At 38.6% G+C, this 14,620-nt stretch overlaps 1 protein-coding gene across 2 annotated transcripts in view; it reads right to left on the minus strand.

Moving 5' to 3' along the window:
- Positions 1 to 207: 207 nt before the first annotated feature.
- The window catches only part of kazna (kazrin, periplakin interacting protein a), a 61,535-nt gene continuing 47,122 nt past the window's right edge, over positions 208 to 14,620 (minus strand). For both annotated transcript variants that reach the window (XM_053625330.1, XM_053625331.1), the window contains 10 exons: positions 13,826 to 14,000; positions 13,129 to 13,325; positions 12,634 to 12,757; positions 8,673 to 8,878; positions 4,856 to 4,974; positions 4,352 to 4,583; positions 4,165 to 4,266; positions 3,706 to 3,872; positions 2,330 to 2,459; positions 208 to 2,070 (listed from right to left, as the gene is read on the minus strand). In XM_053625330.1, coding sequence (XP_053481305.1) covers positions 1,933 to 2,070; positions 2,330 to 2,459; positions 3,706 to 3,872; positions 4,165 to 4,266; positions 4,352 to 4,583; positions 4,856 to 4,974; positions 8,673 to 8,878; positions 12,634 to 12,757; positions 13,129 to 13,325; positions 13,826 to 14,000 — 1,590 coding nt within the window. In that variant the 3' untranslated portion in view covers positions 208 to 1,932. The remainder of the gene's footprint in view (positions 2,071 to 2,329; positions 2,460 to 3,705; positions 3,873 to 4,164; positions 4,267 to 4,351; positions 4,584 to 4,855; positions 4,975 to 8,672; positions 8,879 to 12,633; positions 12,758 to 13,128; positions 13,326 to 13,825; positions 14,001 to 14,620) is intronic.

A 14,620-nucleotide genomic window follows, 5' to 3' on the forward strand; every position in this document is an offset into this window, starting at 1 on the left:
CCTAAATTAGTATAGTACAAAGATGCAGAATAACTCGGTTTTTTTTTTTGTTTCTTGGTGTAAAAATGAATGGCAACATGATGACATTGCTATTTTGGCTACATGTAGCTGTGTGGGTTTTCTGCAGGTTCTCAGGTTTCTTCAAACTGTCCAGTTAGGCAGACTGGCTATGCTAAATTACCTGTGTGTGTGCGTGTGTGTGTGTAAGCCCTGCAATGGACTGGTGTCCTGTCCAGGGTGAATTATCCCATCTTGTGCCCTAACCAGGGTAAAGCCATTAAGGAGGACAATGGTATGATTCATCACGTCTGAAGTTAGATATAATTCATATGTCTGCAAGAGTTGCATAGGAGTGATGAATTGTAAAGGAGTAATAAACATCTGAGAGATGTGATTTGAGGTCAGAGTTGGGCTAAGGAGGCTTATATGAAGGGTGACACCTTGTGCCAACCATGTGGCAAACCAAGTGCATTCCCCTTCTTTCTTTCTTTCATTCTGTCTTATTCTAAACCACTAAACCATATGACACCTATGATGCATAATAAATGGTTATTTATTGCAATATTGGCCTTGGCGAGAGTGAGATCAGCAAACACAATGTAACTCATCCCTCTTAACTGTTTTATAGTGGCCATTTCCGGACCAATCCCAGATGTTTCTTTTGGGTTTTAACCATATAAATATGCTGACATCTGTGATGCATAAACTCCAAATATGCCAATGGAATGCTATCACATGTATATGATAGGTTTTCTCAGAGCAGCGGGGGTGTGCTGCAATGTTTAACCAGCTTTATGAGCAGTCTTGGTGCCATTGTGTAGGTGAGTTATCACATGACTCGGGGCTCAGAGGGCAGAGGTTCTAAAGTACTATTACTAATACTAAATTTTCCATGGTGAGATTATAGGACTGACCTTGTCAGATTTTCATCAACCATCATTTACTGTTTTACATTTACAATTATTGGACTGCCCTCATTGGCTTTATATCGATCTTTAATATAAAAAAGAAAAATCAAAAATGGAAAAAAAAGCTTACAGGTACCAATTGCCAAAACCACCTAATCACAGAGAAGCCTGGCTTTTCTGTTTGAGAGAATTAATTTATTAGTCATTGAGGTTAGAGATAATTAGAGCTTTCTCCCAGGTTTAGCTTAGTGTTGTTAGTAGATTATCTGACGCTGTGCAGGGTGAGACACGTCTATAAAGGATAAAAAACAGCCTCAGATTTGTTTCTTACCTTTTATCTTGGTTTTTAACTCACAGGTTAAGTCTTGGCCTGGACTAATTTATATTTTCTACAGGGTCTCTCCTTTAATAGTCTTCTAAGTCTAAGACCAGGCTTAGCCTGTGTCTGCAGAACCAGGTGAGTCACACAGAGTCGATTTCCTGTACATTATTTGCTGTGCATTATTTTCAATTGTCAATAACTTAATGGGCAGATGGGCAAGGTTAAGGCTTAATCAACTGTATGTCCATAGCGTTAGACACAAGATACAATTTATAATTCTTTCATGCTATTTACAAAGCTCTATATTTGTTAGTGATTTTATGAATTGGACAAAACAAAGCCTTACTTGCAGGATTTGCAGAAATATTAGCGACTGTTTCATTATATGGTTCATAAAAAAGACCCTAGATGTTTATTATGTATTATGGGATGATGTTATATGAAGTTAAATCAGGTGCAGTATTTGTGCCAAAACTAAATCTGAGTCCAAATCTTACCCCAGCACCAGTGTTGGCAATACAAAACATACATTTAATAACATTATCATAAAAAATGTCCAGAGAAAAGGTTTTGACTGACAAGCATAAATTCATATAAATGTCTATTCCATCGACTTCCATCGTTCCATTTGATTACAGCTAAAACACTTGAGATCAGGCTCATTATGTCTTTGGACCATGTTTTACGATTATAGAATTAGGATTAGACATTAGTGAGGTCAGCAGCAGAGAGGTTTCTGGCTGGACTGTTTTCTGACTGGGGTGTGGCATCCTCACAGCTCGCGTTTAGAGACGTGATGTCCACTCCACTATGGCTCTTCAGATTGAAGCTTACCTGAGGCTGAAAAAAGGAATGTGAATTGAATTTTTCGCCTATTTCCCTTAAGACCCACTTAATGCAATCACTGAAAATGTGATCTCAAGCAAAAACATAAATAAAAATCCATGAGATCTCGTGCAAAATAGATTTACATGCTAAGACATCGCTCTGTCAGAAGTGGCTGACAGATATGCAACAGATTGGAATTTTAAAAATAATTAAAATATGTACTCTTTATTGTCACTGTTAATTTTTACTCCTGAAGAAATAAATGTCTCACCCTGACTTTGAGCTGTCGGAAGGAGTGTTGGCCATCATAGTGGCTTATCGTGCAGCGTCCCAGAGAGCTCTGACGGGATATAGTGGGTGGAGTTCCCACGGTCTCAACTTCCTGTTCAACCAGTTCCAGTCTGCATGGGCACAAAGACAATGTTTAAAGCTACAATAAAAATAATGGGTCAGAGTACTATTTTATACTGCATACTACTTTACTGACTAGTGAGTCCTCAAACTCTTAACACACAAGTCCACAAAGACAATGTCCAAAACTGCATGGTACCATCAGTGATCTTGTACTTGAGTTCTAGACTTGGACTGAAGCCACAATTGTGTAAGTTGACGTGGACTTGCCTGTGTACGATTCAATGCTCAACTTCGACTTGAGAAAATCTGGACTTGGTTTGGGCTTTATAGAATGCTGCATGCACTGATATGTAAATAAATGATCCTTCAACATTAAGTAATATTACATAGACGATGTTATTCATTCATTCATTCATTCATTCATTCATTTTCTTCTGTTGTTCCTGCTTGGGGTCACAACAGGCTGAGAAGGTCAGTTCAGACATCTTTATCCCCAGCCACAGATTCCAGCTGCTCCTTTGGGGTCCCCAGACTTTCCTAAGCCAACAGTGAGATGTAATCTCTCCAGCGGGTCCTGGTCTACCCAGGGGTCTCTGTCCAGTGAGACATTCCTGATAGGGGGGACCAGGCAGCATCATTGCAAGGTGCCCAAACCACTGCAATTCGCTCCTGGAATTCAATAAGGTAGCCAAGGTCCCCCTGTCCACCAGGACCCCATTTAAGACCTGACTTGGATTTGACTTGAGTAGCAGCTACTGGATTTAAGACCTGACTTGGATTTGACTTGAGTAAAGGTTAAGGAATTCAAGACCTGACTTGGATTTGACTTGAATAAAAGCTAATGGATTCAAGACCTGACTTGGAATTTACTTGAGTAGAAGTTAATGGATTCAAGACCTGACTTGGATTTGATTTGAATAAATGCTAATGGATTTAAGACCTGACTTGGATTTGACTTAAGTAGAAGCTAATGGATTAAAGACCTGACTTGGATTTGACTTGAGTAGCATTTAATGGATTTAAGACCTGGCTTGGATTTGACTTGAGTAGCATTTAATTGATTTAAGACTTGACTTGGCTGTGAGGCTGGGATGACTGGCTCGATTTTTGACTTAGTAGCTGCTGACTTGTTTTGGGCTTGGGAAAATTGTTTTGGACTTGATGGCAAGTGACCATAATCAAGTTACCATATAATTACAACTAGTTGCATATTTATTATGCTGCCATGCAGTTTTGAATGAATGTAGCCATACATTTTTTAAAAGACAATAAAACATCTCCCCCCTCTTTCACCTTGCAGCAGCAAGGAGGGCTTTCATTTCTTCACTCAGGTGCTGACGGACCATGTGCTTGCTTGCAGAGATACCTAATGCTGTTGCCATGGAGTCTGTGTTAAAGGAAGGATCAAGCACCATGACAGCACCATGAATACCACTGTTTTGAAGACTGCCAGCAAACTCCTGAAACAACACATGCACAAAATTTCAACCCTGAACTCTTACTCTATAACCAACCGTATGTCTTCATTTACAGTTACTCATTTTTTCCATTCACTGTTTTGTTTCCTCAGTCAAACTATATATTATTACACCTTTATAAGAATATATAAAATGTAAATTAGGTTTGGACCTCCTTCATTCCTCAAAGAACTAGATGTATTTGATGTCAAACGATCAGTTAAAGGTGCATTATTAATTTAAAAGGTGCAAATGAATTTCCTCAATCAGTATTCCTCTCTACGCATGCGTGTACCTTCAGGTCGATGTCCCTGAGCCATTTAATAATGCGCTGGCAGGTCCAGACCAGAAGGTCTGAGTTCTGGTTCTCACAGTCTTCTCGCCTTGCTTGCAGCAGCTTCAGAAATATACAATATATGATATATTATGGTATTAGTAATACGTTTGTATAATACATGCATGCATGCATTCATATGCTGTACCTCTTTATTAAAGTTAAGCATGTGTAGGAGCTGGATTCCCAGCAGCAGGCTGCTCTGGTGGGCTTTTTTGGACACATGCAGGTGCTTTTCCAGGTCTGCTCGTGTGAGTGTGCTCAATAGGCGTCCATCAACTAAGTGTGTGTGGAAGAACTGGGAATACTGCGGCAGGCCTACGTCATTTAACCATGCCTGCGCCACCCAGTGGTGGTCAAGATCTGCAGCATTCGATAGTCTGACAGCACACACACACACAAAACACTGAGTCCACCTAGTTACAATATACATGTTAGAAATATATGTGACAGGTGTGTATAACAGCGTTTGTGTGCACAGTAGATAATATTGTGGTCAGACTGATTACACTGGTTAATTACTTTGCCATGTTTATTTTCCCTTCTTTTATGGCAGCAGCAGTGATTATGTGTTCAGAGCAAAGAAAGGAATTAGTTTCGATTTGGCTGTTTTGTTTAAGTGAATCATTTTCTGACAGCTTGTGTGTCTCACCCATGACCCGATTCAGCCTGTCTGTAATCCTCTATGGCCAGGCGCAGTTTTCTGCGATGCATAGAGTTGCTGATCCCCAAACCAGCTTCCAGATCTGTGTCAGTTAAGACTAACATCACCTAACACACACATACACATGGCCATGAATATAAGTGTGACGGATATTATGGTTTACAATGTATAGCGAGTGTTTTATTTCACGTGTACTAAGCATCTACACTGGTGATTTCAATCAGGTTAACTGGTCATTAGCAGTAGTGTCTGCTATAAAAATCCTAACACAGAGATATACTTTAAAGACATAAAGAAACTAGCAAACATATAAACATGTTAAATAGCTGTTATAACCAGGCAACAACAACAAAAAAACAAAAACAAATGAATTTTACAGAATATCAATTTGTAAATAAGTAAAAAAAAAAAATATATATATATTTTTAAAATTGCATTGGCGACACAGTACAGCTAAAAAACACAGCTAAGTAGTTAACTTAGCTAATGTTAGCTCTCCATCAGTAGCTATCAGTCTTTGCAAACTAGCTAGCTAATATTGAGCTCTTATATTGTGTAAAACAATAGATAGGTTTACTTGCAGGTTTTTATGTAAGTGTGTTTAAAAATTTTTTAAAGGTAATTGCGACTTTATATCTCAGAATTGTGACTTTATTTTCTCAGAATTGCAAGTTTACATCTTGCAATTCTGAGATTTTGTCCTCGCAGTTTAGATGTCCACTTGACATTTAGTGAGTTACAAAGAATGCACCGACAAAGAGTCAATCATTCTCTATAAACAGGCTATATAAGAACACTCATCAGCTAGTCAAGACAAAGAAAACCAGACATTAGCGAGCACTTCTTACTTAAAGTTAGTCACATTTAGGGTACTGCGTCAAGTGGACGTTTAAATTGCGAGTAAAAAAAAGTCAGAATTGTGAGATGTAAACTCGTAATTTTGAGAAATAAGGGAAAAATTGTGTGATATGAGCTGGCAATTGTGAGAACAAATGTCAGAATTGTAAGATTTAAACTCGCAATTCTGAGAAATTTAAGTCAGAATTGTGAGAATAAAGTCACAGTTCTGAGATATAAAGTCGCAATTATCTGTTACATTTTTTTTTCCATTTGTGGCAGAAACGGATTTTCATTAAAAACCTGCTAGCAAACCTACCTATTGTTTTACAAAATATAAGAGCTCAGTGTTAGCTAGCTAGTTTGCAAACACTGATAGCTACTGCTGGAGAGCTAACATTAGCTAAGTTAACTACTTAGCTGTGTTTTTTTTTAGCTGTACTGTGTAGCCAATGCTATTTTTACATACTTTCATTTTTTACCTTTCTGTTTTCCCCCAATATGTCAAAGGAAACCTTCATGAAAATCATGAGAGCACAATCATGTTTACAAATCTAAGCCCCAAACAACGGTAACAGAGAGTGGCTCAACAGGTTCACTGTTAACCATAATCAAGCCCTGAGAAATGAAAAAAGTGATATAATCTGATGAGTCACCTTTCACCCATACTCCACAATTATATGTGGAGAAAGCCAAAATATGCATTTAAACTTCCAGAAAATCAGCTGTTATGCTGCTTTCATAATGTATTGGGTAGCCCTGTCGTCAACAGATCTGGTAATTGCTCTATATTGTCGTTTAAAGGTCAAGAAGTATGAGGCCATTTTATTGGACCAGGTGCACCATATGGCACCACACTTTTCCCTTATGGTGCTCTGATGTTGATAATGATGATAATGCACCGATATGCACTACTAAGCAAATTATCATGAACATCAGGATGAAGACAAACTGCCTTCCTTGCAGAATTACCAGACCTAAATATTACTGTGCCTTTACAGGAAAGTACAGAATGTAAATTCAATTTAGACCTCCTTCATTTCTCAAAGTACTGGATGCATTTTTTCCTCAAATATTTAATTAAAGCTGCTATTGGTAATTTTAAATATCATAAAATTTCAAAGGCACATGAGAAAAAAAACAACAGTGATTTGCAGTGACGTTAAAACACATTTTTCACTTTCATACTTTTGTTTACATTTTCACACTCTTTTTTTTTTTTCTTAAAAAGGCAAATCACGAAACATTAGGGGCTGCATAGACTAGTCAACTAATACATTCACTAGTTGCCATTGACTACGTTTACATGCATATCAAACTCCGTTTAAGGTCTATATTCAGGTTGCAGCCATATTCCGAATACGATGTTTATATGTGCACAGGCATCAGAATATTCCTGTATACATAAATGCATCCGTTTAGCCTGAGTTGCCGTTACTAAATACCTAGCCTACAGCTAAGCATCTTTTAGCACCCACAGTTCCTTGCAGATTGAGCATGTACATAGATCTCCTTTCAGTGGGTTTTCTGAATAACATGTTTACATGCAACAAATTCTGATTAAAACAGGCAAATTCCAGATGTCGAAATCAGAATTTGGGGAATCAGAATATTGTCTTAATCTGAATCGGATTGCGGTGTTCACATGACTCTAATTAGAATATTGCCAGAATCTGATTAATAGCAGAAGATTGATGTGCATGTAAATGTAGTCATTGTGGGGAGCTGGAGAGTAGTCAGGTCAGTCGGAAAAAACCTGTAATTGGTACATCCTTTAATAGTGAAATATGACAAAAAGTTTTATTATTTTGTATATTTGTTGCACTGATTTATTTACTTTTATCGTTAACAGTGCCTAAAAAACGCATTGAAGCTGAACATATTATTTATCACCTGTGTATGGCTGTTAATTGAAGTGGAGTTTGACATGACTGTGCTGCAAAAATCAAACTGATCAAATAAAAATAGCAATGTCCTGAAGCAGTTTTTGCTGTAACTATGGAAAAGACACCTGCTACAACACATACAATGGGGTCCAAATGTCTGAGATCACATTGAAAATCTCTTGTTTTTGTGTTTTTTTCCCCATTTATTTACAACCGGAAATAAACAAATGAAATAATGAAAACAAAGAAAATGAAATGTTCAAAATCCCAAATGTTCAGTATTCAAGATTCTGCAAGATTTGTTGGTCACTGTTTGAATTTCAGCAAATTTGTTAGTTAGATACAGTTACATTTATATAGCGCATTTCTAGACACTCAAAGTGCTGTACATAGTATAGCGGGGGGATCTCCTCAACCATTAGTGTGTAGCATCCACCTGGATGATATGACAGCAGCCATAATGCGCCAGAATGCCCAGCACACTCCTTTGTACAAAAGGTCCTTTGACTCCTTTGTACAAAAGGTCAGATAGTCCTTGAGATTTATCCCTTCTGCTGAAGAACGTCTTCAGACAACACTCCAATAGATTTAATCTACCATGAATCATCAAGTTTTCCACAAACTTGTAGGGTTCATGCCAGCTTGAGTCCAAACCGTCATTAAAGCAAAAGGGAGAAACACCAAATAGGAAGAAAAGTGAAATATTCTACATTTCTATAAAACTCAAGTGATTTGTAATGAAACATTTTGCAGTAAATTTATAAAGCTTGCAAAATAGAAGCATGTTCTTTAGTGATCTTAGACTTTTGGACCCCATGTGTATATGTATTTTCAACAGAAGTGGTGAAGTTGGATAAGAGGAAGATATAGACTCTAAATATTATAAATTATATCTTAATATTATAGTAAGGCATGTTGGCATGGTGAAGTGTATATTGTATAATCATTATTTTTCATACTGTATGTAAGGATAGTGTACTGTATAATATACTATGTATTTTAGTGAACAGGTTAACAGGTAGCAAAATGTACAGTAAAGCTAATATGCATACAGCATACAGCTGTTTATAGTATTTTCTGACCTTGCCACTCTTGACGTTGTCTGCACAGGCACGGATGTACATGGGCATGGCCATGATGACCTCGAGCCAGGCCTGAACAGTGCCAGCTCGCCACCGGGACATGGGCACGGCCCGCGCCAGCTCCACCTGCTGCAGTTTGTCAAGCTGCTCCTCACTGTCCGACAGGTTCGCACTCAGACGGCCCGGGCTGGACAGGCTGTCAGAGTCTGAATCAGTGGACGAGGGGAAAGAGGCAGGGCTATATGCAAGAGACTATTTTTTAGGAAGCAGTGATGGTCTGTGGCTCACACACGTACTGAGTCATGTGTAATTATAAATATTTACTTTGAAATGACTTTTTGGGGAAGAATTATGCACACAGAAAAGGCCACTTAAGACAAATGTAAGTATTTTAGAGCAGCAGCAAATCATTTAGAGCCAAATCACCTGAACTGAGAAATTACAGTATGAATTACACTGAGAGATCAGCACTAGCAGGCATATGATTAATAAATAAAAGACTGTCAGATCAGCAAGTGTTGCAATCTCAAAAACATTATAGTAGACATCATTAGAGATATTCTAGGATGGTAGACATGGTGTCACATTTAACACTCTCATGGTTAAGATGTTAATGAAAAACCACACTCAAACACAGTAAATATGCTGATTTGCAATATGTGTGATGTTGCTTAGCAGGGTTGCATGGTATACTGGTACTACGGTAGTATCATGATACTAAAGCTTTAAAGTACCGCCGATGCCGCTGCATTAAAAAAAAACAAAAAAAAAACGGTAGTATCATCAATACGGTAGTACTGTAAGTAGTGTTGTACGTGCGGCAGTTAATACTATTCTCGCTAAAACGACACATCTCACTGCTTTTGCAGAATACACAAAGTTTAGTCACACTTCATTTAACCTAAATTCTTTACCTTAATCTTTAAAGATTTCCTATTTTCCAAGCAAGCTAATGTTATGCTAAACGCTGCGTGTAAATAATCAAATTAGCTGTGTTTGCTAGTAAGCGAGTGCATGTTCCCAATTTTTTCCAAATTCAGTTATTTATTCCTATTATTATTATTCGATGTGTTCATTCTTAGTTCTCTGAGGACAGTTTTCATTTGCATCTTTTATATAGATTAACACAATAGATGAACTAGGTGGCACATTGGACTAGTTGCTTGCCAATTGTATGATTGTTCTGGAGTTTTTCCAATAGCCAGTTATTCCTTCTCATTAATAAAGTAAATAGAGGAAAATGTTTCATTTTTCTGTTTTCATTTATATCTACTTATCACTGTGGTATCGTGATACCAAGTAAGATATGTTTATGGCATCGTGACAACCCTAGTGCTTAATGATTTGCATGGTAATTTGTTAGTTGCACAGGATGACGCTACAGCATGGCACCAGCAGATGGCAGTACATATTTATCCTTACCTCAGTTCTATTCTCTCCTTCTCTCTCTAAGGGTTAAGGTGATGTCAGCTCACAAAGATATTCAAAGTGACCTAATGTGCAGAACCATATTCCCTCCCTCAGCACTGCTTATTCTCCTAACATTCACATCTCATTACATTCGAACATGAATGCTCAAGAGACTTGGATTGGATGAAAACATCCGACAAATATATATAACTGAACCGGCTAATTCTATTATTATGATTATTATTGTTTTAGTATTGCTTCTGGGACTATACCCGGCACTAAAACTGTTTGATTGTGCAATCTAGGATGTTATTTTCCCCCCAAACAGGGACCACACACACTTCTGCTTAAACAGACACATAAACAACATTTACAAAGCAGGAATAGTATATACCGTGTGTGAGAATATTAGAGTTTAGAGAGAGAACATTTATTGTTAGTAATGCTAACCGAAAGCAGCCTGAAAATGGAGGGATGGGCAATATGACAAAAATCACAATATTTAAAGACATTTCTACGATAAATGATATGGATCCCAATATACAGACTTACAAAGGAACCGACAGTAAAAGAGTACTGTTGCGTCCGAAAGAACCTGTGAATTTATTAGATGTCTACGAAAAACAAACTGCTTAACACTGAAAATTAGTGTTACTGAAAACAATGAAATCTGTAAAAATGACCATTTTAAAGATTCAGTGCAAAAATAATTCACATCAAATCAGCTCCTTCCAATTTCTATTCAGTTTGTAATGATTATTTTTAAATTGCTAAAATGATTTCAAAAGGGGTGGCTTAGTGGTTAGGACGTTTGCCTTGCACCTCCGGCGTTGGGGGTTTGAATCCCACCTCCGCCCTTTGTGAATGGAGTTTGCATGCCCTCCCCATGCATCATTGGTTTCCTCTGGGTACTCCAGTTTCCTCCTCCATTCCAAAGACATGCTTAGACTGTAGGCTGATTGGTGTTTCAAATTGTCTGTGGTGTGTGAATGTGCACACGATTGTGTTCTGCGATGGGTTGGCACCCCACCACCAGGGTGTCCCCAGCGACAGGCACCAGACTCCCCTGTGCAGGATAAGCGGTATGGAAAATGGATGGATGATTTGAAAAAAATATTTTTCAAAAGATACAACACCGGCAATATCTTAAAAAAATTGTACTGACAATTTATCAAAGTATTATATTGTCATATTGCCCAACCCTAAAGACAACTGCTGCTGACGATTTGGGGAGCCCTAAAGCTTTAGCATCAAACCACACGCAAGTCTCCTCAGCCTTTACCATTTGTGGCATTGGTTTTATTTCAAAATAATAACTTCTATAATAGTTTTAACATTTGTTTCCATGCTATTTAGATCTCTATGATTCTGACAATCCCAGACAGCCATGAAGAGGTTTCTTTACTGTTAAAAGCTACGTTACTCCCTCATAGAGAGTTCATTTAGTATTCACATTTTCACAACATCAAGTTTTAGCCATGGAATGAAAAGAAGAAAGAAGAAAAAAAGAAAAAAAAAAAAAAAAAGACAAAAGGCAAGAAGTGAGTCATAAGCCTCTTATGATATGTTGGAAACCTGGGCTTTGTTAAATACACACAATCCTATTTCATCTGCAAAGCAGCAATGGCAGCTGTGTTTCCATGACACCCCTTCCTACGTCGGAGGAGGAGAGGCAAAACTTCCCTTAAGCCACTGATCTCATACCAAATCTGCGATTTTGGGGGGTTAAAAAAAACAAAACAAAACAAAAAAACAATGGTTTCATGATTATTTGAGCAGAGCAAATTGGTCATAGATCAGTGTTGAAGGGAAGCCCATATCCAGTGTGCCAGGTTGGTTAAGAGCATTCCTGTCAGAACGGCAGGCAGAATCAGTTTATAAACATTTCCTTTCCCATAATCGAGAGTTGAACGTGTGATATTATGTAGGTCGGAAATGTGTAAGGATTCCATTGAGGTTCTTCGTTCTTGATATGCATGGTGTGTGGTTGGCGTGTGAATTAATGAGAGGCTCAGACCAGGTGGTGTGCGCATGGCCGGAGCCTCATCGTCCAGTGTGCTTGGCCTCGGAATTAGATCTGCCTGCCACTTCTCAGCAGGAAAACATAGCGAACATGGTCAACGACCCACACACAACAGACAAGGTTAAATTAAACCAAACGCATTTAGGACGAGACATTTACAAGCACGGGATGTACTACAATGCACTTGTTATTTACAAATCCAGCAGGTCCTTCAAGTTTCCAGAGAAAGTACAGCAAGATTCAGTGTAGATGAGGGATGAAAAGGTTAGGAGATGTAGCGCAGGCGTGCCGCAGGACTGATCCGAGTTTGTGCTTCTAAACTTGTGCTTTTGTAGTCAGCAGCAATGCAGAGAGCAAAAACACACACACACACACACACACACACACACACACACACCTCATAGGCTCATAATGATACTCTCTCACTCACACACACAAACACACACGGACACACAGAGGTCAGAGAGGCTGTGTGGCTGGATCACCAGTCAGCGTCCTCCTCTATGTAGTACTCAGGTGTGTTGGTACCGTCGAAAAGGCCAGGGTCGAGAGACTTCCTCTGTTTTCCTCGGGCGAACACGCGTGACAGAGAGCTCAGGCCCATCTTCTCCTTCTTCTTTCTCCTCTTCTGGTCCTCCAGGTCTTCTAAAGACTGCAGGAATTTAAAAAAAAAAAAAAGAAAAAAAAAAAAAAAAAGCACAGGGTTGTATTCTTCCAATATTTTGAGATACTGGATGTTTGATTTCTGTGAGCTGTAAGCTGTAATCGAGATTAAAACAAAAGAGGCTTGAAATATTTCACTTTGTGTGTAATGAATCTAGAATATATGAAAGTTCCACTTTTTGAAATATATTACGGAAAAAAAACCCTAACTTTTCCACGATATTCGAATTTTTTTGAGATGCACCTGTACAGTCCCCTCTGAAACTACTGGAACAGCAAGGCCAGTTCGTTTTGTTTGTGCTATACACCCAAGACTGCGTTTGATGTGTATGTATTCTGTGAGTGAGTGTGTGCTCTCACGTTGCAGAGAGAGTGTGTTCTGTGTCGTGGTGAGTTGAGCTCAGACGGCGTGGATGATCGCTCTCCCTCCAGAGCAGAGGCGTCTGACATCATTGACGGTTGCCGTGAGTGACAAGGACTGAGGCGAAGACTGCCTGAGGCGTGTGCCACACACACTCCGTCAACATCACACACACACTGGGGCACAGCCTTTAACACTGAATAACACACAAACACCCAAACACACACATACACAGGACTATCAAAATAGATCATTATGAGGGAATAAGAGAGAATTCTGCTTATTTTCACCTCCTGTGATATACAAAGCTGTGTCCGAGTTACAGCTTTAAAAAAAATTCTTTTTATTAATTTGGATTAAAAAAAGTAAGTTATTCAGTATCTGTATGTTTTAGTTCTCAGGACGAATTGACACCAAAATAAATAATTTTTTTCTGATCCATTTTCTGATCGTTAGAAAACAACGCATGCATCCACATCCATGAAACACGTTAAAGGTGTTGGTAATAAAGATCCAATTCTCCGGACATTTCTTTCCTGATGCCTTTCCATAGATGCCTAAGCACTTCAATTTAAAATCGCTTAGGCATATATATGTGTGTATATATATATGATGTATGCCTGTGAGTGTGTTCCTGTTTCAACAAGTATATGTTATGAGCTGTATTAACTGCTGTGTGTGTAATTATGAGTGTACCATGTCTGTCGAGTGTGTGATAAAGGCTGTGTTGACTCTGACGGATGGCTGCAGTAAGAGGCATCTCCGCATGCATCACCCACTCCTGGTTGCCATTGACGACAGCCTCTGTGGGCATGGCCAGAGAGTGGCGCTTAGGAACGTCCTTAGTGAGCGTTGCCAGAGACTGCTTAGCCTGCAACACACACACACACACAAACAAAAGTATTTTTTATCAGATGTGTGTTCAGGCATCCGTAAAGAACAAAGTCATCCATAGAGTGTCAACACTCCCATCAGTGTGCACAGGTGCTTGTGTGAAAGTGGTTATGAGTGGTTTTTGGTGGTTGTTGTAGTTTAAGTTATAATGTCAAACCCAAACATAAACCACTGTATTTCATCACCAGGAATTAAAGCACAGGTGCAATATACTATTTTTCACCCGAGTGAAAACGCTATTAGATATTCACAGAAGTAGAAATATCACTGCATGTTTTTTTTATTATTTTTTTTTTATTTACCAATAACTGTAGAATAGATGCTATTTTGCAGTAGAGAGATGCTCTGGATTACGTAATGTATAAGAATTTCATCGCTAGATGCGTTTACTGCACTTGTACTTTAACCATTTTAGTCTACAGTCAGGTCAGGCAGCAGGCATCAAAAACTACTACATACAGAAATATGGAGATTCCCAGTGCCTTCAGCTGTAATCTCTCTCTCTCTCTCTCTCTCTCTCCCACACACACACACACACACACAGACACAGATACACACACACACACAAAGAAAAAAAGAAAACCAAGGCATGTGCTA

This window comes from Ictalurus furcatus, chromosome 5 (assembly GCF_023375685.1).
Source record: "Ictalurus furcatus strain D&B chromosome 5, Billie_1.0, whole genome shotgun sequence".
NCBI classification, from domain to species: Eukaryota; Metazoa; Chordata; class Actinopteri; order Siluriformes; family Ictaluridae; genus Ictalurus; species Ictalurus furcatus.